Below are 22,314 nucleotides of genomic sequence, written 5' to 3' on the forward strand. Positions count from 1 at the left end.
TATCGCATCGAAATGCATCGTGTCTGAGTTCCACCACCATTACCCTCAGTGGCGGATTAACATGAGTGTAGGCCCTAAGCTTCTTCTTCTTCTTTGGCTCAACAACCGTTGTCGGTCAAGGCCTGCCTTTACCTCTTGTGGGTTTTGGCTTTCAGTGACTAATTGATTTCCCCCCATAGCAGGATAGTCAATCCTACGTATGGCGGCACGGTCTATTTGGGGCTTGAACCCATGACGGGCATGTTGTTAAGTCGTACGAGTTGACGACTGTACTACGAGACCGGCCTGTAGGCCCTAAGCAGTCCCATGAATATAGGCATTTCTGAAGTGTGAAGTAAGAAGTTGTATGAGTAATTCTAAACTAGAGAAGGATTGTGAGGCAAATTTACTTATGGGCGGGGGGTGGGTCCTTGTTTGGGGCCCCTTGTGGCCTCAGACCCCCTCGCGGTCGCTTAGTTTGCTTAGAGCTTAATCCGCCCCTGACTACACTACCTCTAAGCGACACTGATGAAGCAAGACCGAATTCAAGCGGTACATTATCAATTTAAATGACTGTCCAGTCGATCAACAACACGCCCATCACATTGAAGAAACTACAAATGCTGCTCTACCTACCACAGAAACTATTAGCTGCACGAAACCGACCGATGATGATCTATTGTAACATTTCGCCAAAACTAATCTAAACTGTAGGAAAAATATTGTTGAAGCTGGTCATATAACTTCATCAGCCAGCAAGCATCACCCCGTCCTGAATAGTGATGATACAAACACAAACACAACCACAAACACCAATATGAAAGTATGGCTTTACTTTTCTATTATCAAACCGCATGTACCTACAAAAAACATGCTCGTGTTGCTTAAATCTATGCTTCCTACCGATAACATTACTGTTCATCGCATCACGAAGCGAGATGCAAACATGGATATGATATCATTCATATCATTCAAAGCGGGCATTCCAATTTCGCTAAAAGATGTCGCGTTCCAATCTACTACTTGGCCTTCCACATAAACCGTCCGCAAGATCGTTGATCACGAATTATAGAAGATCTCGTTTCGATTCTGCCCAGTTTGGATCAAGTACTTCATGCCATGCACCTATTCCTGATCCTGCATCGTTGTCGACCTCAACGTCTAATTTTTGGGCAAATCAACACCGGTCTCCTTTGGACCATTTCTCCTGAATAAAACAAAACATAGTCTCCTCTTGGAGGAACTCTTCCGGTGTCTCAGATGACGGAACTCCTCGAAGCGATCCAAATAGAGTTTCCAGTCACACCACCGCAGCTTTCGCCTTTGATAGACCATCAATCTCTGCCTGGCTCACCCCAAATCAGCTCTCTGGTCAAAATGTTATCAACCCGCTGCCAGTAGAGCACTTTGTGGTTTACTATCAAAATGTTCATTCTTCATCTTCGTATCAAATTAAATGAGCTACGGCTCTCTACTGAAGAAATGGAGTTTAAATTGATAGCCCTAACTGAAATGTGGCTTAATGAGTCAATACCTTGAAGCCTCTTCATTGACTGTGAAGCTTATAGTGTCTATCGCTGCGATCTAAATATCCTTACCAACGACCGTTCCCGTAGAGGGGATGTTTTACTTGCTTGCTGCAACCGTTTCCCCTCCATTGCACTTAACACCAATCAATCCGCTCTCGAAGCACTTTGGATGCGTGTATCAATTTCGCGATTTCATCTATATGTTGGGGTGGTATATATTCCGCCATAATTAAGCACTGATGGTGAACACCTTGAAACGTTATCTGATTTTATGCATATGTATGCACGAATGGAATCAAATGATCTACTTCTTCTGCTTGGAGATTTCATCGAACCGGCCTTGACATGGTCATTGATTAACACTAACTGCTTAAACGCTTCGACATCTGTTCTATCATGCTGGATCCTGCTTCCTGGGTGTTATTTTTACATGATCTTTACCAACGTAATGGTGTGCATAATCGGATGAATCTGGACCTGGTGTTTACCAACCCTACTGCCGCTGTTTGCTGTTTATTGTTTTATTCTATAATAACTTCTGCTCTTCTTTCTTGCACTTCTGTTATCCGCTGTACTCCTAAACCCTCTCAGTCTGATACCCTCGTACCCTTCGCCGTCTGAAACAGGATAGAAAAAGTTATCTTTTTGTTTATCGTCGTAATCCAACCATCCATAATCTGCGTTTATTCAAATATGCAGCATCGGCCCATCGGTTATAGAATAGGGCTCATTACGAGTGTACATATATGTATGTACTTGCAATTGCGCTTTCGTTCAGATCCGTCTGCGTTTTGGCGGTTTGTTAAGTATCGCAGGAAATGTAATACGTTACCAAACAAAGTGTACCTAAATCCTCAGACTACCAACAATAGTCCTGACATCTGCGAACTTTTTGCCACACATTTTTCTAAAAAAGTTCTAAGAGCCTATTGATAACCCTAATCTCTTGGTAAATGCCCTCACCAATACTCCCGAAAGCGTTTTAAGTTTTCCAAGCATAGTTGTTATTAATAAAATGGTTGAACAAGCTTTACCAAAGCTAAAAAAAATTACTGTCCTGGTCCTACAACTGCCTATGGTACTCCTGCCTTTGTACTAGTGCATTGCATGGATACACTTGTTCCATACCTTGCAAAGATTTTTAACCTTTCTTTTTCGTCAGGAATTTTCCCAGCCCTATGGAAATTTTATTGGATTTTTCCCGGCGTTAAAAAAGGGTTGCAAAAATTCAATTTCTAGCTACAGAGGCATTACTCAAACATGTGCGATAGCTAAGGCCTTCGAGTTAAGTATTTATCCTTGTTTGTTTCATAATTGTAGTTCCGCTAAAAGCATGAAGTTCCATGGTTTTATGCCCAACAGATCAACCTCAACTAGTCTCATGTGCCTTGTGTCTAAAATATTTCATAATTTTGAAGCAAATTAACAACTGGACACAATATACAAAGACTTTAGAGCTGCTTTTGATAATATACAACACACTGTTAGCTAAATTACTCGGGTTTGGGGCATATTTAATTGCATGGCTTAGTTCTTATTGAAAAGGTCGAAACCTCAAAGTCAAACTAAATTCATATTTTTCTACGATTTTCTGATATACTTTAGGTGTTCCACAAGGTGGTGTTTTAAGTTCTTTATTTGTTTGCTTCATTCATTAATGATATGTGTGATGTATTACCTCCAGATGGCCATCTTTTCTTTGCTTTACTATGCGGATGATATTAAAACATTTTTATTTGTCTCTTCGTTTGCTGACTGTGAACGACTGTACTTATTTGTCTTTACTTTACCTAACTTAACTTTACCTGGACGTATTTGTCAGATGGTGTTCCACCAATTTTCTAAGCATTTGTCCTGATAAATGCTCAATTATTTCTTTCTCTCATGCTTGTTGTCCTATTTGTTTCATTTACAAGCTTTTAAATGGTTCTGTGTCTCGTGTTATGTCTATCCGTGACATTGGGGAAACATTTGATAGCTGCACAAATTTCAAACAACATTTGAATGAACTATTTGCGAAAGTCTATCAAACCCTGGAGTTCATTATCCGGACACTGTCCGATTTTAGAGATCCTTCTCGCTCCAACGTCCAATTTTGGAATATGCTAGTATTGTATTGATTCTTTCTAGCATTGGGGGATGTACTAGAATTGAGAATGTCTAAACACATTTCACTTAGCTTTTCGACAAATGTTTCATCACACACATGTGCCGCCCTATGAAACAAGTTTACAACTGTTTGACTTACAAACTTTAAGTCATCGCCGCCATGTTACTCAGACCTGTTTTATTGATGGCCTGCTTACATCCTCTATCGATGCACCCGATTTGCTTGCTTCTATTTGTTTGTATGTGCCTCCCCGCTGTCTCCGTCGTTGACATCCGTTATCTGTGGAAGCACGTCATACGTTATATTGTCATGATGACCCTTTCCTGTGCTGTTTCATATGGCTCAAACACTTTCACTTTGATTTAAACTTTAAATTCATATTAATTTATTAAATGAAAGAATTTTAATTAAATGAAATAAAAGTTTTTGAGTTTTTGGCTAGTTTGTGGACATTTTTTCTACCACACTGTTTAGAACTCATGTACAACCTTTCATCAAATCCACTGTCTCTCAACCTGCATAAAAGTAAGAAAAAGAAAAATGTTTCATTCAATCATCTTCGACTCTTTAAACAAAAAGCTTTTCTCCTACAATTTACAAACGTTAAGTCAATCCCATCAGCGCCGCACACGCAATTCCTAAATCCGTTCCTTCGTTTAAAAGCATCTCTGACCTGTTGAACTGCTGACAGTGTTGTTGCTGAACAAAATCGTATCGTTCAGCTCGAACCAGCATCAGCAACCGTTTGCTAAACGCATAGTCTACCACGTCTTTTGCCATTTTCTTGCTCTCTCGCTCAATATAAATAGCTATTTTCCTAATCACAACGCGTCCTACGCAAACAAAACTTGCGAAACGGAAACGTCGGATGCAAAACTAAATATTCATCGCATCCTGTGCAAACTGACTCTAATTCAACCCGGCGACTGTCATGCGCCTGTAGCATGATTGAAACAGCCACCTGGTCGGAAGGTAGCTGTTGGAAAAAATGTATGCCAATGTTAAATCTCTCTCTACTAACACCTAAGCTCCAAGTGCCCGAGCGTAGATTAATTTTCATACGATTTACCTGCGTGTATGAAATGTCTTTTAACAAACAATGGCCTGCATTGAATCCTCCTCAGTTTACGATGAAGCATTTCTGGCGAGGCTACGAACAGAAAAATCTTCTAACAATACAATGGAGATTACACCCCACTAGGCGCAATCAGGAAGCTTCGCCCAGTCAGTGTGCGATCGATGTTTGAGTTTTGCGCCGAAGAGGTTCCGAAGGGGATTTGGCTCATGACGCAGCAGGGTCCGGACGAATTTGTTGACATAAATTAGCGATAACATGTTCGTCCGGCAGCGTTGTCATTTCAGCACGGCGACGGCAAACAAGCCAAACAAATAGCCCCGCCGTTGGAGATGACACCCTGGGACGACACCGAGTCAATGGTGACGATGGAAACAAATATGCGAAAATTGGAGCGCAGAGACAATACTTTGCACGCTGTAAATACAAACGATGATGGTGCCGGGCAAACTTCGATTGCTATTTGCACGATGACCTTGCTGCTAGATAGTCAGGGAATAGTGAATTGCCATGGCTCTGCTACATGATGAGCTAAATGTTCATCTTAAAAATAGACGATAAAAACCTTTCTCTTCTCCACGGATGAATTGTGAAACAAAACGATTAAACTTACCATGCAGCCGTGATAACAAACTCAATCAAAATTCCCTACGTGCATTTTGCATGTATGATTGTTATCGCATGATGTGTGTATTTGTGTGTGTATCAATAACATATGAGCAAATGAATACACATGAACTTCTAAAGAAAAAAATCTCTGAAAGTATAATTAAAAGGTTTTTTTTATTAAAACACAATCACAGAATTAACTTACCTTAACAAAAAAGTAAAATGTAATCATATTGCTGGATTATGTCAATAATATAAAGCTGGGCTGGATTATAACTGTTCAAAGTCACATTTAAAATGGATAGGATTCTACGGTAATATCCTTCGTAGAATCTTCAATCAATCACATTTAAAACACAGCTTACTACCGCACTAACTTTGACACTAAGTAAAATAAGGTTTTCTTTTCTCGGAAGAAACGTATTAATCCTTTTTGCACATTATACCTTGCCAAGCAAGCAAGGATTCAACAGGGCAACGATTTAAGGCTATCGATACGTAATAGATACGACAAAATTTAATAACATACCTCCTGCTGTTGGGTTCCTCACATTGTCAACGTCCTTACAGTGCTGACGTGACGCACATGAAAGCAATGGAGCGCACAGGGTGGAGAAGCAATTAACTTCCGGCCGTTCGAAGTCGGTCGAGTTTGTCGTTCCCAACCTACAACTGTCACTCACTCCGCCTATAAGGTCAATGGAGAAACGGAAAAGTTTTAATTTCCTCTATCTGATCAATCTGCCACCAGGTTGAGTTTCGATGCGCTTGGTCACAATTATCCAATTCAAACTTGGAAAGAAAGTAAAAAGTTGCTCGTAGCTAAATGTGACTTTTCTCACACTTGCTTGGAACTTTGCACCGCGCGCAGGCAATATAATTTCGCTGTCACAATAACATCCCTATCAAAACATTGAACCAGCACGTTCATTCGCTGGCAAGTAGCGCCGGCCTTTGGACCATTGAAAGTATCGGTTGATCTGTGTCAAATAACAAGAACCACCACACCATGTCCGCTTTGGTGCATCTAGCAAAGGATCACATTCAACGCATCGCCGATGGTGGCCAGTTTGTGATCGTCAACGGTATGGATCGGTTTATCGGATTTTTTGCGTGGGATGTGAAACTGAACGCAACCTGGCTGAAGATGACGCTGATTGTGTTTGCCGTTGGGTACGAAATCACCGCCATAGCTGCCATGGCGCTGGCCTCAGTAAAAGGCGTCTTTACGGAGAGAAGCTTCACTATGAGCTTCGTCACAATGACTGGGGCCATGTGTATCGTGATTTGGTTGTCGCTGGCCGCCTTCCGTCGCGATCTGACCGGAACAGTCAAGTTTCTACAGCATCGTCAGTGTACTATTCACAGACAGAGCGCAGCTCGCAAAGCTCTGATGGACCGTGTCAACCGGTATCTGTGGCTGTTCTATCTGCAGAACATAGCGCAAGTATTTTTTTGGATCAACCTCCTAAGGAACTGCAGCCCGTTGGCGGTGTTCGAGCTGTCGCTGCTGGACAGTGTAAATGTGCTGCTGTACCCGCTGGCAATGACACTTATGTCATTGATGTTCATTCACACAATAATGATCGTGTCTACGTTGCTAAGTGCCCTAACGCTTGAGTTCTACTGGTTGGGACAAGAGTTTGAGCAGGTGTTTGCCCAGTGCAATACGTTTGCCGCTACCGCACGGAAGCGTTACTGGGATGGGCTAAAACGAAGGATCGACACTTGCGTTATCGAGCATCAGCGACTGCTGGGACAAATCAGCACACTGCGCAACAATTTGAAGCTTTATCTGCTGCTGAATCTCGTTGCCGATTTCTCGCTCATTACGTTTGCCGGCTGCCAGATGGTCATCTCCAGCGAAGGAGATCAGCATCTGTACAGTATTCTTGCTGCGTTGACCGCATGCCTGAATATGCTCAATTTCGGTGGGTTGTGTGATTTGCTCAAGATTCAGGTACGTTGTGCGGTGCGGGAGCTTTCGCTATCCCGGAATACAACTTTCCACATTTTACAGGTGCATGCAATCAAGTTTCGCTTGTACAGTTCCCAGTGGACGGACTACTTGCGCCCCGTATCGGGGCCCCTCTATCCGCGCTGCCGACGCATCCGGTCCAGCATACTCATCGTGATGACCCAGGCCGAGCACGAGCTGCGCATCAGTTGTGGCAGCGTCTACGACATGTCCCTCACTACTTGCTGGGCCGTGCTACAGTTCAGCTATTCCGTGTTTACCCTTCTGCTAAGCTTCTTCGAAAACGAACCGAGAGTCCAGTGAGAGAGGTTCCCAGGATCGAACACATCGCACTACCTGCTAGCTGGGAAGTGTTCATGCATCCGCATAATGAGCCCATTATTGTTCTGTATTTTTAGTAAAAGTGTTTTTAAGTGACGGTGTCCAAAAATAAACACACAATCACACACACACACACCACCGGAAGCTGATCGGGGCCGTAGCACGTGCGTCCATGGTGAGGCACGTGCTAGAAACACGTCGCGTTGAATATAAATTGAAATTTTATCCTTGACAGCTGTAGTGCAGCGAAAGTTGTATGGGTTAGTTTTCATTCATACAACAGTCCCCAAATAAACGTGAGATGTGTTCACCACGAATACCTAGTAGCGAGGTTGAGCGATAAGAGTTACGAAATAAAGGAAAACTTATATTTTTGCCATACTGTAACTATACTCGGACCAAAAGAAGCTGTTGAATACACTTTAAATAGATTTTTCCCCTTTTTTAATTTTGATGAAAATCCGAAAGGTTGAATATTGCACAAATATTCATCAAAATCCATCGCCCGCATCGGACTGGAAAGTGTCCGCCCTTTCCTAGGTCCATCTCTCCCCGAACATTTCGCAAAGCTACTGTCGTTGTTCTTCAAACTAGTCATCTTAACTTTTTCGACAAGAAATCCAAGACGACAAGAAATCCATTTTGTCTCGGGTAAACAATTCTTGGTCCCAAAGTTTCCTCTTCGCTAAACCGCCATACCGCCAGCGGGAACGGCCAAGCAATGAATCTGGTGAAAAATCAAACCAGCTTTGTTGACTTTCCCTTTTGCCCATTTTGCTCCTAGGTTTTACTCCCTTGTAGTCCCATTTACAATGTCTGTGCCGCAACATTATCCGTACTCGGAATCGGCATCTTATTTCACTCATCGCATCTTTCCTATCTTATTTCACAGCGACTGGATTGCTGCCATCACAAAGACGGTAAGTTTGAAAGCTTTTTAAATATTATTTCGTTTTAATTTTATTCCAGATTTTCATATCAGATAATCTTGGCAAACGGTCCTCCAACTGCTTTCGAGTTCTAATAACTAACTCACCTTAAAGGCTAAAGTGTCAACTCAAGTCGCTCTTTTTTCCTCGTTGGAAAGCTCTCGTCCTAAGCTGATAATTTGCTACAAAAGCCTTACTATCATACTATCGACCGTATTGTATTTACTCGTATGAATCGTATGTTAGTTCACATAATCTCTGAACTCTCGGATAACCTTCACCGTGAACGATTGGATAAGATACCTTCCAAAAGTGTACTAATCCAGTTAAAGGTACATGCCAAATCACCGCATAAAACGGAAAAAGAGAGATCAAGAAGGCCATCACGCTTCATATCGAATAAATCTATTTCGTTTCATTCAATTCCAACATTCGTACACTGGACGCTTCATCGATCTGCCTCCAGCATCCAGCATCACATTCAATTTTGGTTGAACTCACCACTAATAGTTCTACCGCATAGCGTTGTTGTACGGTAGTTCGTTCTAGCCTTTTTGGAATCATTGCTAATCTCGGTCCAAAATCTCTGTGCAAAGTAGACCACTACTTTGTCTCCTGGTAGTAGACACCACCACCAGGATTTCCTTTAGTAGGTACACGGAACCGTGCTGCACGGCAGCGAATTGAATACCACAACATTTATTTTATTTTATCTAGCTACGAGATTAGCTATGTCTAAAGACAATGTTACAAAGAATCTTAAGGTTAAGAGCGTTGTTTATATATCTTTTGTTTCCTTCGCTAAAAGATTACACGGTTTTTGGTATCAGACGAAATAATCACTAGTTTTGTTAATTCAGCGTGTTTAGTTTCAATGTGTTTTTTATTAATCCACTCTCATTTATTTATGTAATACATATTAATACCCTTCTAGTTGATATTTTACATGAAATTATACTACCAATATTACTCATTAAGTTATCTACGGTATCATCATAAAGCTTATTTTTCATAATTTTCAAACTGTCCGCGTGCTCTGCCTCTTTTTTAAAATGACCAACAAAGGTTATGATGAAAATTTAACTCAATTTCAGTAAAAAAATTTTAACTCAATATTTGTTATCACTTTTAAAATCGTTAATTTAATACTCTTAAGGTATTGTTATATACACGCATAACTACATCGTCTTTCGTCTTTACAAAAAACAACACTTTAGCAAAGGATTAAACACAAAAAACACTCCCCTTGCGATGATGCTGATACTGGTTGATGGGTTTGTTGGGGATGGTATACCCGTGGTGTGGCTAATACAAAAAAGTGAAAAATACGATTTGATGTAACCAGATACCAGCTTTTACCATTACTTGGTCGTTTCATCTTATTTGTATTCTTGGCAAACGATTCAACAATGGAAAAAGCACGGGAAAGTACGCGCGTAATCAGGATTTACTTGCAAGTCGAACTGGTTTTTTGATAAAGCTTCAGCTTCAGCTTTTCGAAGCGAATGCCTTAAATGGAAAGCACGCCCAGTAGCTGACCCAAACCTACATTCTTTCCGCCCATTTCTTTCCCTTTTATCCACTAATAGGCTCAACTACGCTCATAGGTTCGGAGCACCAATCTTCGTTAATTCCTAATTGAATTTTTCCTTTATCTGTCGTATCAGTCCGGGTTTTTGTTGTTTTCCAAACACCCTACCTGGGTTACTGTTTTCCATTTCAAACCTTATTTTCTACGGTTGTCTAATTTTTCAATTGAAGTAAATGAAATCACGCTGTCGTTTTGATATTAATCATTCTCCTTATCTTCAGTCTGGATTTTTCACCTAATAATAGAATTTCTTTGTGTCATTTATAGATGACTTTAACCTTACTAAAACTCCTTTCACATCTTATCTTCATGTATACATTAATACGTATTATGGTTGGTTTCTTGTGCAGCTTCCCCCACCGCCACAAATTGAGCTGGTTGTCGATAAACCACATCTGATGGGCGTTTTACGAAGACCTATTGTACGGATACGACGTGAGTTGCGCCTAATAGGGTCCCCAGATACCATCGCTTGGTCCTACTGATGCTCAATGATATTTGTTTTTTTTTTTTGCAATACTTACAGCTGCAACCAGCTCAGAAGTGTCTGCCCGGCGGAAAAATCGCCATACAATCGAACATAACACGACCAAGGTGAAGGGTGAGGCAGCAGTTGCAATCATCAAGAAAAACGCACAGGACACGACCGATCCGAAAGGATCGCTGGCTTGTGCTCTGCCCTGGGGCCATGGTTGGGGTTGGGCGACCCTACCCAATGGTATCTGGAGCGGTGGTAAGTAGCCGATTTGATTTTATTGTACGCCATATAGGCTGTCTAGGTCATCGTGTTCGTTGATATCTTAAATAATTCTAACTGAACCAATTAAAAAAGTTTCCAAGATAATAATAGTTCGATAACAATTCTGACAAAATGGCACCACAAATATGCCAGAACAGGAATTTTGATTATCTTTTCTATTTGTATGCATACATAAATATCTTAGCATCTTGCTTGCATAGTTAAATATTTGGGCATAACAGATCATTCACATAACAAGCACCAAGCATAACACTGTTGTAATTTAAAGGTTATGGTACGAACATCAAATCTACCTTGAGAGGTTTGCCTCCATTAAAAAAAATACTATCCAAAAACACAAGTTTGTGACCAAATTGTTATTTTAAACTGTTTAAACCAGAAAACTATATGTTGTCCTTATTTGTACAATTCTAGGCTCCCTTTATATCTTTAGGTGACGATTTTTTATGAAGCTTGTCTAGAACTCTTATGTACACTGTTTTATCTGGAAAATATAATAGAATTCTCCCTATTGTTTATTCACCTACACATCCATCACAAATAATGCATCCATTCCTTCGTATTAAATCGATTTGTCACTCAATTGAGCAACAACAGCTAACCTAGAATCCGGCCAGCGCTAGACGACCACAAAAGCACACCTTCAAAAACGTTTCCGTTCCGTTCGCAAAAGCGGATTTAGCCTTCCTAGGTCAGCACAGGCCCACATCGTGGCGATCACGACCCATCGTATCAAAGTCATCGATGTATGAAAATTGATTTCTACCATAGAAAAGAAAGTAAATTGAATTCGTGATGCTTATATTCTCTCTCGATCGAACTACCTTCAGCAGTCCGTTGTTTCTTCCCGGGCTGTTTGCTCCCGCTCACAGTCAATCCTTATTCCAATCGTCCCAAAAATTGAAACATCGTTTGATCAAAAGCAAAACATATGGGTGATGATGATGAATGATGCTCCTGCTCCTATGCCGACTACAAAACCTTCATCTTTCTACAAATCACATCAATTTGTTTTCTTGTGCACAGAGTAAAAAAAGCAAACTGATTGAAAAGTGGAATTGCCCGTGGAACACGAGCAACCCATGAAAGCAGAAGCATATTGAACTGTGGTGTAGAGCACTTCCGAAAGAGCTCGTTCAATCAACAAAACAGCCAAATCAACGCTCCTGGCGAAAGAGTAAAAAACACATACACGAAAGGTCTAATATTTTTTTATGTATTCACTCGTTCACATTTTGATCGAACCAGGCAGAAGAAATTACGTAACTCATCCCCATGGATGTACAAAAATTAATGCAACCATTGGACGCATCGAAAATAACTGCCTTGCTTGTTCTCTAATCACATGGCAATAATTGTCAATCAGTGCAGAGTTTGTGCTCTTAATATCGTTTTTTTTTTTATTCAGAAGGTATTGATTTTCATTAAAAGAACGCTTTTTTATGAATATCCGATTCGCTCAATTTCCACAGCTTTACATATAAAACAACTGATAGCTGTAGATAAAAAAAACACATGTCCATTGCTGAAAACAAAGGGTAAATTCAACCAATGTGGAAGGAGTCCATTGCGGAGAAATAAGATTGAACCTTTGTTTTCACATGATTTATTGATATGTATGTAACAATTTGGCTTGATACAACATCTACAGCAGAACTTAAAGATGTATTAAAATAATGAAAAAAACATTAATGCTCTGGCGATATAACATAACGTAAAATAAAATTTGGTACCTTTTTAAAAGGTAAGATAGAATTAAATCAAGCTTTTCGTCCTGCATTAGGAAAAACAGTCAGAACAGTGTGAGTAGACAAAAATGAAATAGAAATTAAGAAAATGAACATTGTTTTCAATTTCCACTGTTTTTAATAATCATTTTAACATCCTTCAAAATGCCGCAAGATCAGCTAGCAGTTTCCATTATTTTTTACTTTTAAAATAACTTACATCCTTGCTCAATCAAGAAAAGCCACAATCACACCCAACAATAGGAACGTTCCTCCTATTTAAGAAACAAATGCTGCACCCAAGTAATTACATTGCCACGCGTTAATAACAAGTCAATCTGGATTAATGTTTGTTCGCTCGGTATCATTTCACGCACCGTCAATTTATGCTATTGATGAAAATGAAGCTAATGCCATCCACTGTCCCTAAAGCCGTTGGATTAACTAACCGAAAACTTTTCCTCCATGCTCTGTGCTTCCGACACCGTTTGCACCGACACATTTCTTACTTTTGCCATTCGGACGGCAAACTGTCAGCCGAACAGAAAGGAAAGTTTGATTGAATTCCGACCATCCCCAGATCCAGGCTAGTGCACCAAACTTTTCGAACCGCATCATGATTCTTCTTGCAGCGGCGACCAACGGACACCGATCCACTGTTCGTGCAATTAGTGGCAGAAAGCAGCATATTAATCATCAAACAAAGCTATAGGCTGCTTAATACCCCTCAGTCCGTCTTTCCCGGAATGTCCTTGTTTTTTGTGCGTTCGGCTATGAGAGGTTCGCGCATCATGCGATTGAGAAGAGCAAGAAAAGAAAAACAAATGGGAGTAGATTTCGTAACAAACATGATAAAAACAGACTGTTTCTCATTATTGTTTTTACCTCTATTCCTTCCTATTCTAAGACACAACGGTGTCCGACCTACTCCTTGCGGCATTTTCTATCCTACCAGCCACGTGTGATCTATGTTCCAGTTTCATCCACGCTAAAGGAGGTGAAAAAAAGTTTTACCCTAAAGCAGCGCTCTCACGCGCCAAATCCTTCGGAGCGATGAAGAGCTCAAAACTTTGCTCACACCACCAACATCACCCACTCGAAAGCTGCGTGATAAAATGCAATGGTGATGAAACCGCGAAGCGATTATGGTGATCCGCTGACGATGACAACGCTACAAACAACAGGAGGAGAAAACCCAGCATAGACACGTTTTTCCCGCATTCTAATGTGTTTCTATGTCTCAAGTCTTTCACTGTCTCCGGCTTATGGCACACGCAAGTGCAAATGAGGCAGAGCACGCAACCGAAGGATAAGATCTGTAGGATGAGAGGAAGAATAGAAGAAACCCCCGATGAAGATGATGTGGATGATGGGGATGATGACGGTGATGATGATTATCATGTTTCATGGGTTGACTTTGATTACACTCCTTTGGCAATGTTGTTGTTTTTTTGCGTTAACAATCTACGAAAGGTGGTGAGCAGTTAATAGATGAGAAGATGAGATGGTAAAGATGGGCTGAGCTTGTGCAAAGAAGGCGCCGGTCCATCAAGACATATTACCCGGCCGGGGAGCACAACAAGTATACCCAAAGTTTGATTACTCTGGCACACCAACAATCGTTTTACATGCGAAGGATTTCATTCCTCTCGGTGACTTATTCTCGCATAGAGTGTTACTGTGTTTCCTTTCTTCAGTGCAATCAATGGTCATGTTTACTGTTTTGTGAACATTGAGTCCAATCGAATGTAAACAAAACACATTGTACGGAAGGTCGTAATAGATCAAACGCAAATCGGACCAAGGTTAGGCAAATTTACATTCACATAAAATAAATGGATCAAATTGCATCGATAAGGATACCGATGAATGTTTAACCGGCTAATTGATATGCTCGGATAGACTTGCCGAGAGACCGATGGATCCCACTGGTCCACAAAAATGGACCGCTTAACAACAACCCTCGAGACTTCAAGTGGAGGTAGCATGCTTTTTTGCTCAAGAAACAGGATTCAAGAGCAGCCTAGTAAACTACGCTCCGGGTTTTGAGCTAAAATGTGGTTTTCCCTGGAGAGACAATAAAGAAGGACGACAAAGAAACGTTGATCAAGGATTTTTGTTCAGATGTTTTACTCAATCGCATACCGTCTACATGATCCAGAGCACGGACAGAGAGAAAATTCAAACTGAACGCTCCATAGGAACGATACTGTTCAGGGCATGTGATTGACAAATTTATTAGAAAACTTTTTACACGTTTTTCCTGGTTGGTTCCATTTGAAACCGATAGAGTGGGATTACGTGAAAATGGATAAGGGGGTTTTCTTTCTTATTTGCGTCTTTTTTCTTTTATTGCGGTATAACGAGTACCTCAAGTTAGAGCGACTCGTCTGCATTCAACTTCATCAATCAGAAAACTTTGACAAATATTAGCTGATTTATTGAGTCTGAGCAACAAAAATGTTTAAAAACAATAGCTGCAAAACACAGATAAATCTTTTACATTCGCGCCGAATTTGTCACTGTTTTAGATGATTTTATCGAAGTTCATTTTAATAGAAATTGTGAAGTTCATTTTATAGTCATCTTAACATCGCATATCATTGAGTGTGCACTATTTCTGGTTAACTTTGTGCTCAATCTTCTCAATCTTCCATCTTTAAATATTGAAATGAGTTGTTTAACGTGAATGCGAATAGACCAAATCACCTCTCATTTGTACGTAATTTTTATAAAATAAGTAAAACTGAAAGCACAAGTCGTCATACTTTAAATTAATTAATTAAATTAAAACTTAAATTAATCTCATAGAGACTTTCCAATTAATTATAATCTTACTGTTGCAGGATTTTCGGGTTTTATGATTATTTTTTAAAATAATCAGGCTAAAGTGACTATATTACCAGTCATATTCGCGTATTACCAAATCTCAAAATCTTCTCATAATATCCAGCATTTCGAGATAAATCAAGTGGTTACTATTCCCCTTTAAATTTTGGGTAACCTCTAAAACCAATTAAGTACTCTAACTGATATATTTCTACCAATAAAATAATAGTATTTCAAAAAAATAAATTTTGATTAATCAAACTAATCCATCTCATTCGCTCCCATACTCTTGCTTTTGAATCTCTCCAGCACTAACCTGGTCGCAGTGCGAGGATTCGATTACTCTACACGCCCTACCGACGACTCACTGTACCAACATGATAGAAACACCGTGCGCCGGCGGAATTTACCACACCGACATCGGGCCATTCGATTTCCACGGCATCGAGGACGTCGGCGGTGAAGACTTTGACTATGCGATGGACTGTGGAGATTTCATATTTTAAGCTCATTTCCGAGCATCTTTGCGACAGAAAAGATTGCTAGACGTGAGCGCGTCTAACGTCGAATGCCCCCAGTCCAGGCAGCATCTAGCATCTTTCCCACATGGATCTGTCATTAATAGTATATGAACCAGATGTTTTACAGTGTGTTAAATTAGATGTACATCAACAAAAATCAACAAGGATTCTCCATGTTTCCAAACTACCCATATTTCCTATTAGGGGGGTGTGAAAAGGTATGTAGAATTATCTAAAACACTGTTAGTAGTGTATCACGGGCCTATTTACATTTTAACCCTTTTTCAGTTGAAAAAGCACTCTTAGGCAGCTTTATTTTCTTAAGATTAAGTGTTTAAAAAACATTCAGCACAGAGTGAAGCACCGATGGATACTAAATGTATTATTGTTGACTTTGTCAACAAAAAAACCATACAAACTTAATTTAATGATCATCAACTGTTAATGGAATAATGCACTTTTGGCACATTTTTTGCATTTCTGTGTTGCATACAATTTTGCGTAACTCGAATCTCTGTCTGTTGCTCATCCTAATATTCACCCTTATCTTCCCTTGCAGCTTACTCACAACAATAAAACATTTCTGGTGCCCAGTTTCAATGTATCCACCGATAGTGTGTAGTTAGTACTGCCGAATGTATGTAACAAAGTACACAATCACATGATACCAACGGCCCACGTAAAGGTACTGCCGAATTCGATCGAATGTTAGAACAAGGATGAGCGATAATCACCAATGGAGTTATGTCGTTCGTAACTGCAAATCTCATCATTGTAGCTTTGCCGGAGAAGGAGGAAGCAAAGTAGGGAGATTCCCTCCGTGGCCGTGTTTAAAACCACTCCACACGAACCTGCAGAGCCTATTGTCCCACGTAGACTGTATATGCTTGTAACGTCATTGTATAGGGTGAACAGAATCGGTGTATTGTGTAGACATCCTTGGCCCGGTGTCGTGTATCGTACAACAGTTACTGAGTGTATGTATGATGGAGTGATAATGATTGATGTTACTGCCTACACTTCCCTTCATCCCACCGTGTGCAAATACTTTGCGACACTCCATCACATCTCAACGCAACGGGGGGATTGTAAGGGTTAGCGGGATTTATGAACAAGAAGAAGAAGAAAACATCAAAATCAAACTGCGTCATCTCAACGCAGTGGGAATGTAAGGGTTAGTGGGATTTATGAAGAAGAAGAAGAAAATGTCAAAATCAAACAGCGTATTTGAAGACGCGAACGGTTTGTAATAAATTTTGAAGAAATATAACACCGAATCCAAAAAGCATCTAAATTTAACATAAAACAGTATTGCCTTCCCAAAAAAAAAAACAATTAGATAATTCCTGTTTAGAAGTATTGATAAAAGATGCAAACGATCGTTTGATACTTAGCATTCAAATAATAGCAACATTCTATATGCAAAACTGTTGGGCGCAAATGAACCACATACGAGCGGAAGCGTAGCAAAAGTGGAGAAACAAATCAAAAGTAGGTTTAAATGGCTCCTTTCACCCTGACGTTGATAGGATGCGACATATTATTTACCACTCTTGAAATATTCCCGTTTTTGCGATACTCTGCAAAAGAGCGTTCTACCGAAGATAAAGATTTAAACATTGTTGCTGATGAGATGAGATGATTTTTATAACAGAATTACACTTACAAAGAAGTCATTATTTACCATTAGTTCACTCTCTCAGAATGGCGGTGTAATGCACTGCTCGCGGGGAGATTTGTCTAGTGTGATGAGTTTAGAGTTAAGCGATTTTGCTGGGTAGTATGAAATGCTTATGAAGCAGATCGACAAACAACGCGTATAACAAATCCAAAGACCAATTAATTCTTTCTACCTGTTTTTTTGTGAGATCGTTACTCTACCTACTACCTACTCCTAGCAGCTAGTTCGTACGGATGCGTAAGGAGATACGCCACGCAAGCGCGTCCTTATGTCAGACAATTTGTGGTAAAGCTTAATTCTACACTAACTTAACATGGGCCCGTGCTTGTCCAGCCTTCGACCGGACCGGGCAGACTGCAATCGATTGCAGTGGATAACATTAATTCATAACTTGGGAAACTAGAAGCAAAGTGCAAATTTAAAACACACACTTATATGCATCGATCGGGATGTAAGAATTGAAGATTTGTAAACAAACACTCCCACACACATACGTTAGTAAGACTGGCAAGCAGGCGCTGGAAGCGCTTTTTCAACTAACAAAGAAAGAAAAATAACCAAGCTATGCAAGCAATGTGTCAGTTCGAGATATATGTAAGTTTCATTAGATGCAGTGTTTCCAAAAATGTGTAGACATGCTAACGTGCACCAGAAGACTGCTGTCCTCCGATTGGGATGAGGCCATCAGTCTTCGGAAATCGCGTAGTATATTTTAACCCCGAACAATACAATATACTCCCGAAAATCAGTCCCCCCCCCGCTCCTAACTAGGTGATAGACAACCTCGGGATGTGTCGAGCTAGCAAGAGATAGCCAGCAGCTTAATTAAGATTATATTTAAACAAAATACACACACAAAATACGGGTAGAACCTAGCAATCCACTAAACTCCGAACATGGTAGATCGGAAATCATTTTTGAGTACCATTTTTATTGCGATCGCGAATGCAAAATGCGTCGGGTAATTATTGCTAGGAAAACGGGCAACATACAGAGAGCATCCAGCTCACTCACATAATCAAGCTCCAAGCTCCAAGCTCTGACAATTCAGCTCAAAGACCCAGAAACAATAATAGTTGTTAGAGACGCTATTCCAGTATATATAGGAGCAGCGTCGATTTAGAGGTCCTATAGGAGGAACGTATTACAGTAGCATTACAACTAGCCTAAGTAAATGTGTAACCAAAACCATGGAGAACCATATACCAGGAGCAAGTGCGTTGTAAACCAGCCGCTACCGTACCATCCAACCAAATGCATGTAAGCCTAATCAACAAAATACACGGTGTGATATGCAGCATAACAAAAGAAATACGTTGACAATGTAGATTACGATACAATCATGACAAGAGGTATGTGTGTATTTTTGTGTGTAGTCGTCGTGCCTGGTGGCAGCCATTAGGTGATGGGAATGGAAGGAAACGAACAAAATCCCTCTCGTATGGAAATTGAAGTGTAGAACACTGCATTAGCAAACACAAAGGTAATTGTAAATGTTTTAGGCATGTTTCAATCGATGTTTAAAACTTATCGACCTTTTAAAGAAACCAGATCGCTAGACGGTAGCGGGTGCGTGACGCATCAATAAAGTGCAGCGCAATCGTATATGCCACATTAAAGCCCATTAACCACATAAACAGCATTAACACTACTTAAACCACACATAGATTTATATATTTGCCTGCAGATGAAGCGAGCTCAATTATAAGCATTCAATGTAATAGAAAAGAGAAGAAAATGAGCAAGTGTGCGCTCCCCTTTCCGTGCTAGAGATCCCGCGTGATCAAGCCCCTAAAACGATCGCTGGACGATCGGAGTAAGGTTAGGCGATAGGGTTTGTTGATTTTCGTTAACACTTGATGTTTGTGAGATGTATTGTACTAGCACATACACGTACACACTAATCATCGATGTCACAGTACAGATTCCGGTGCCCTTAACCATACTGGATATGCGGGAAGATTTAAAGAAACCCTAAAAATTCACCACAATTTCTTAGCCTTTGGAAGCCACCGTGCCGGGCGGAGGAAAGGTGTGCAATAAAGCAGTATGTTTTAAGAACGATAAAACTTTGATGAACTTTGATGAATCCGATGAAAAAACGGATTATTCCTGCACACCCTCCATTTTGATGCCCATTTTGCACTTCTTTAGAACACACGGCGCTGTTGAGCAGCGTGGCATGTAAAGGAGATGTCGCACTCCTTCCCCATTCCAAACCCCCTTCTAACCCGTTCTTACACCCTTCCCAAGGTTGAACCGTAATTTCGTTGAGTTAGCCAATGTGTTTCGCCCATCGCACCTTTGTGCGCTGCGGATGGCTCATTTTACCTCCAATAACACCCCAATTGCCTGCAGTGGAAACTTTCAAACATGCTATCTAGCTCACTGGGCTGTAATGCACTCCTCGTTGTAAGTGTAGATCGAACAGGACAAACTATATTCACAACCGTTTATTTTCATTTCTACAAAGCGTACGCAGAATAGGAACAAAATGTCATCCATCCCCAACAAGTTCTCAGTTGGTAGTGTTCAAATAACATGCTCCCATTAGTTTGTTAGTATGCCGTAACAATTGACTGCCCCTCTTTTTTGTGAAATAAACCCAAGTTATAAATTAGCAGAAAAAACCACATCAGTTTTTTTTTTTTTTGAGTGAGTGGAAAATATGAAAATCTATACGATAATCGTAAATTATGCGCCGAAACTTCACTAACAAGTAAGTATATCTAAAACATTTGTTTATTTTAGAGAGGTTCAATTTTAGTAATTCGAAGAAGAGCATCGATTTTCCTCCAGACCATCCAGAGTTAAGATATAAACAGTGCTGCAAAATGTCATGAGCATCGCGTGATGATCACCACCGACAACAATAAACATATCCGTGGTAGGTTGATGATCATTTCTGATACTCAATGAAAGTGCGTCATGACATGCCGAACACCACATGCCAGTGCTTGAGACAAACGCGATACACACTGTACTCTGACTGATAAGCTGAGCTCAATACCGTCGCAAGCATAATCATGAACAGTGGCCTTTTCTGGCTGTAAACAGTGCTGACAAATGCCACTGTTTCAGTCACTTCAACAATCACTTCATGATGTGATGATCAGGGGTGAGACTAAAACAGTTGGTGCGACCATTACATGCTTGGTGACATTTTCAACTTTTGGTCACTCAACTCTTGGTCACTCACTTGATCATGACATTTTCACCCTATGATAATCACGACATTCTTGAGACATACTTGGCAAATGTTCCCAAACAACATAATGCAAAAGAGCATGCTTTCTCACTCTGTCTGCTTTGATGGTCTGTTGGGTAGAAAAGTAAAACATTTGAGCGAAAAAGCATGCTCATTTTGTTTCTTGGAACCACTCTCACGCATCGCAGATCTCCCATGACTACCGTAATGACCACCGACAGAAAAGGCCGTGACCAAGTGGCTAGCCAAGAGATGGTTGCACAAAATGTCACCAAGCATGTTGTTGTGATTAGAAAAATGAATTAAAAGCTTGCTTGATGTAAATTACCACCTTGATGAGTACAAAGCTGGAAATGTGATATTAATAGCTTAGGCCTAAACAATTTGATAAAATTGCCAGATAAATTGTTATTTGCTAAAAAAAAGAGAGCATTTCAACGGGAGAAGACGTATTAAGACTTGTTTCCAACCATTTCCACCTCGGATTGACCGTCGTAAGACGCACCGTACTCGCCGGACATGATTTATTAAGCATTATTATCATCCTTCCTCGAGGATATTATAATGTAGAGCGAGTCGACCAATTATGTCATCTATGGATTTGTTGAATAACTATGTCATCTAAATACTATGTCATCAAAATACCGACAAATACAAATACAAATTGCATTTCAAGGTACCAATTATGAATATAGTTTCCCTAACAATTCGCCATAGCTGAAATAATTGTGGATATAAGCCTATTATATATTTACAACAACAATCATTTTCTGACATTGTTTTAACTCAAAGCAAGTAATAACAAAAATCAACTGATAACACAAGGAGTATTCATGCTAGAATACACTTAATATAACCTGGCAATCCTTCATAACACCGGAAAACTACAAGAGACGTAGTGGTGCACAAAATAGGATCCACCGCTTGAATGGCTTTAAATAAAGAATCATAGCCATTATTCAATATGTAACACTTTAGGCTTCGAAAATAACAACTAGAAACGCGCTACATGTGGGTCCTTAGCTATAATTTTGTAAGACATGATGAATGGGGATTTCCATGGAGATTGGCAGATAGAGAGTTCTGGTTACTAAGGATTTTGTATGAAATTTTGAACTCCCTAGATGTTAATTAAAGAATTGTCAAAGAACACTGGAAAGACCGACCTGCAGTAACTTATCGACGTTCAGACATACTAAAAAAAGGGCACATTTTCGATGAATTGTAGTAAAATTTTGATGTTGTTTAATAGCTAACATTTTGTTGACCAAAATGATGTTTTCAGATAATATGATGGTTAGATGTCTAAAAACCTTTATTATCTTACGGTGCTGCTCTTAGCAAAATGGTAAGAGATGCCAAACATTTTGGCTACACATTTTAAAAGGATGGTATTTTACAAACGTATGTGGTCAGTACAGAACCAAATGACCAAAGCTCAAATATTTTTAAACATTCACATTTGAT

At 40.0% G+C, this 22,314-nt stretch overlaps 2 protein-coding genes across 2 annotated transcripts in view; both read left to right on the forward strand.

Moving 5' to 3' along the window:
• LOC120894773 overlaps nucleotides 1-20,269 on the forward strand; it is a 53,267-nt gene extending 32,998 nt beyond the window's left edge. The window contains exons 6-10 of the mRNA XM_040297578.1: nucleotides 8,494-8,521; nucleotides 10,472-10,556; nucleotides 10,648-10,854; nucleotides 15,747-16,176; nucleotides 16,518-20,269. Of these exons, the coding sequence (XP_040153512.1) occupies nucleotides 8,494-8,521; nucleotides 10,472-10,556; nucleotides 10,648-10,854; nucleotides 15,747-15,943 (517 nt within the window). The 3' untranslated portion in view covers nucleotides 15,944-16,176; nucleotides 16,518-20,269. The remainder of the gene's footprint in view (nucleotides 1-8,493; nucleotides 8,522-10,471; nucleotides 10,557-10,647; nucleotides 10,855-15,746; nucleotides 16,177-16,517) is intronic.
• On the forward strand, nucleotides 5,693-8,482 carry LOC120894772. Its single transcript, XM_040297577.1, has one exon. The coding sequence runs from the start codon at nucleotides 6,312-6,314 to the stop codon at nucleotides 7,581-7,583; it is 1,272 nt and encodes a 423-aa protein (XP_040153511.1). The 5' UTR covers nucleotides 5,693-6,311; the 3' UTR covers nucleotides 7,584-8,482.
• Nucleotides 20,270-22,314: the final 2,045 nt, after the last annotated feature.

This window comes from Anopheles arabiensis, chromosome 2, assembly GCF_016920715.1.
Source record: "Anopheles arabiensis isolate DONGOLA chromosome 2, AaraD3, whole genome shotgun sequence".
NCBI lineage: Eukaryota > Metazoa > Arthropoda > Insecta > Diptera > Culicidae > Anopheles > Anopheles arabiensis.

Excerpts from the sequence above, each read along its gene's own strand:
- LOC120894772 (XM_040297577.1), top strand. The coding sequence starts at position 6,312 with ATGTCCGCTTTGGTGCATCTAGCAAAGGATCACATTCAACGCATCGCC.